Genomic DNA, 3,502 nt, shown 5'->3' with positions numbered 1-3,502 from the left:
TCATATGTTGGTGTCATAATGAATGAGAGGATCAAGCAAGGTGCGGCTGTTGAGTGAAGAGATTTCTATGAAATGATGCTATTGCCCTCGATTCTTTGTCTACGGTCTTCTAATACCCGACAGACAGTGATTTGACTATAACCCTGATCGTTCCTTGACTGTGTTTCGAATCTTATACATGAATCGTACAATGACAACCACCGACCTCTTCATTCCCAGTCCTGCCTCCCTCTCGGTGAATTTGTTGAAGAAGTCCTGTTTCGTCATCTTCCTCGTCTGAGTCATGTCTCCTCCACTTGTCTTGGAAGAGTCAATCAACGGATGGCTGTCGGCACTAATCTCATTACTATGAGTGTGGCGGGTCAGGAGGACCACCCTAGTGGTGGTTAGCAGCTCCCGAGCCAGAGGCCTGGGCAGCAAGCGCCGCCTGCCCATCTCTGGCCTTCATGGCCTTGGTCTCGTTGTTGTGGGCGTTGCCCTCCTTCCTCTAAGAAACTGTTAGCGGTCTGAAGAAAGTGCGCTGAAAAGAGGCGGTTAACTTGCCTGGAGCTCCGTATGGGGATCGCACGCGAAGCGCTTGAAATACGGCGTGATAAGAAGGTTGGCAACTGCCGCCTTCGAGACCTGTTCGAGGATTTTAGAAAAACCAAGCGTTTCACAGAGGTACACGGGCATCAACCTACTTTGAAGAGTGCCGTCATATCGTCCCAACGATCCCAGAACGACTCGTACTCCCGGAGATAGAAACTGGTACAGAAAGGCGCAATTCCGGGTCTGCCCGCCTGGGCGAGCTTGGCCTCTTGCTATTTATCTCGTTAGTTAGGTCCTTGTCAGTGCTGAATTAGAGGGACATGACTCACCATGAGGACCCAGGCGAGGTGCTGGATGACACCCTTTGATGCCTTCTTGACTGCATCGATCTGGTGAATGTTACCATCTTTCTCGCCATCCATGTCGACAATTGCCTCCACCATCAGCTTGACGAAATGACACTCATCATCTGAGTAGCATGGGATATCCCTCAATGTCTCGATGGGCATTCTCTTCGAAGTGTGGCTGAAGAGAACTTCCTGGTGGACCCAGAACTCCCCTTCAGTCTTCATGCGGGCATCGTAGGCCTGGTCGGCTTCGTCCTCGCCCTTCTTGGGTCTCCTGGCAAGCGACAGCTCGTGGCTGTTCATGTCCTTGAAGGCATCGTGGCGAATGTTTGGCTTGGTCCAGGCAATGCGCTTGATGAACTGTTCGGACGCTCCCATCCGGTACCCGAACTCGAGATACTCGTAGGCGTGTCTCGCAAACTCGTCATATCTGTCTTCCCATGCGAGACCCTTCTGTCGCTTGATCACGGCGAGCGATAAGACGGCTCGGTCGCCGGGCTGTGCAATGTGCTCTTGGATATATAGGATGATCCTCCACCACTCCTTCAGGTGGGGGTTGCGTTGGTGCACTGCGGCCTCCATCGCGGGGACGAATCCCTTGAGAATGCTGTCGGACATGTTGGCGAAGGATTGGGTACTGAGGAAGAAGTTATGAAGATCGGACGCGAAGCTTGAAAGGGAATGGAGGGGGTTGTCGAGGTTTGGCTGTCGGTTGTCGGCGACAGGAAGCGAAAGGGGATAGAGGGAATGTGCGACGGTGACATTGTTTGCTGTTCTGTCGGTCGGTGAGTTCGAGGGAGACAGGTCCGTAACGGTTGAGTCTTGCGTCGCTAGTGTCGAAAGCGCCGGTGGCTGGCTGTTCAGCAGAGCACGCGCGCGGGGCCGTCAGTAGACGAGCAGGAGTAGGAGTTGTCGAGGTGGCTCTGTCAGTAGCCGAGCAGGAGTAGGAGTTGTCGAGGTGGCTCGGTCAGTAGACGAGGAGGAGTAGTAGGTGTCGACGGAAGCGGCGTGATGTTGTGCGCGGTGGTCGCAAGTTGAAGAGAGGTTGTTAAGTTGTAGGTAGGTGGGTTGCGCGAAGATAGATCGGTTGGTCAACAGTCGAAGTCGGTCGCGGTGTAGGTTCGCGGTTGAGTTCGGGGGTCAATTTTGTGGGATCGGTTTACGATGCAAGAGAGAAAAGTTCCCAACCCCGAAAGAAAAATCGAGCAGGGGATCTTATACTGCCAGAATATCCAGCGGGGCAGCTCTAAACCTTTGCAACTGTGGAAGGTGAAGCGGGAGGAAAGCTAAACCTGGCAGGTGCTATTCAGGTTCCAGCTCAACCAGGAAGGAAGTGCTGAGCTTTAAACCTTTGACCACCAACAACACTCTCGTAGCGAAGCTTTCTTGACCGGTTGGTGATCCGACGTCGTCAACCACAGCCCCGTCGTTTGCGGACTGGATTGAAGATGCTTGGACGGCTTGGAAAGTTGTCGAGGACTCTGGAGGTATGGTTGCAAGACATGGGGGTGTCATGGTTTCTCAGAAGTTATGAATTCTTCATTCACAGTTTATAGTAATGCAGGACGGACGAACGGAGACATGAGCGTCAATTAGAACCCCATGATTGACTTTGGTATTGCCTCCTGTTAAATTGAGATGTGTGGTAAGCAATGAGCGGATCGAGTGACTCTCCTCAGATCCAGTTTCAAACATTACCTCCTGGTCATAATAGGCAGAATCGCATTGTTTACTCATGTTACACAATGCTGAGTGCTTCTACCTTGTTTTCACACTCCTTACCCCTGCGTTCGGGGACATGCATCATGCAGGGGAAACAACAAAGGTAGCCAGTGTGTCACATATGCCATGAACGCTCATATTGCAATCAACTTACGAAACTAAGACTCTATTAAGACTACTCGTACATCAATCTTTTGTTAAATGTTTGGCTTGTATCGTAGGTGGTGGTGGCCCAGATCCTAGTGGCGGCTCGCTGGTAGCGGGAGAAGGGTACGGCGTAGAGCACCTCTCCCCCTCTCCCCTTGCGACCCTCCCTCTCGTCGACCTCTTGCAAAGGTCGCGGAACATGCGTTGGACTCTTCGGCCTGACACCTTGACCTCTCAAATTGGCCAGATCGAACGTTCTGATGAAATAGGTGATTCTGGTAAGGACTTTTTGCGGCAAATATGCCAGATACGAATAACCACCTCCGCGGATGTTCAGTTTGGAGCTGCACGAAGGAGAAACGGATATCAGCGGTCCCTATAATTCAAGACCAAATAATTCAATTCAAATCGAGCTCTTTTTTCTCAATTCAATTGGGGGGTAAAATCTTCAAGTGTAATTCAATCGTAACCGCATTTTAGCTTAAATATACCGTTTCATTATATAAGTAAAGTATTACTAGTAAACATGCATTTAACCTATTTTTGCTATAGAATCTAGTCATTTCTATATATATATTAACTTTATATCTACTTGTATAAACGTATATCCGGGCCTCGGATCGGTATATACCTCGTAAAGGTAATGTTAATTATTAACTTATAATAGAGGTCGCTAGTATTAAAGGTACTAGAGTTCCCCTCCGCCAAATCCGTTAAATTTTAATTAATTCGCCCGATTTCTATTAACCCCAATT

At 49.7% G+C, this 3,502-nt stretch overlaps 1 protein-coding gene across 1 annotated transcript; it reads right to left on the bottom strand.

The window, feature by feature from the left end:
* Positions 1-376: 376 nt before the first annotated feature.
* B0H65DRAFT_560176 (uncharacterized protein) lies at positions 377-1,726 on the bottom strand (the record flags this gene model as incomplete). The annotated part of the gene is made up of 4 exons (XM_062830140.1): positions 861-1,726; positions 684-803; positions 544-624; positions 377-487 (listed from the first exon to the last, which is right to left on the bottom strand). The coding sequence occupies exons 1-4, from the start codon at positions 1,494-1,496 to the stop codon at positions 377-379; spliced, it is 948 nt and encodes a 315-aa protein (XP_062678140.1). The 5' UTR covers positions 1,497-1,726.
* Between the last annotated feature and the right edge of the window lie 1,776 nt (positions 1,727-3,502).

This window comes from Neurospora tetraspora (genome assembly GCF_033439725.1).
Source record: "Neurospora tetraspora strain CBS 560.94 chromosome Unknown B0H65scaffold_7, whole genome shotgun sequence".
Taxonomy (NCBI): domain Eukaryota; kingdom Fungi; phylum Ascomycota; class Sordariomycetes; order Sordariales; family Sordariaceae; genus Neurospora; species Neurospora tetraspora.
Note: the sequence above shows the minus strand (reverse complement) of the source record. Positions and strands in the feature narration are given on the sequence as shown.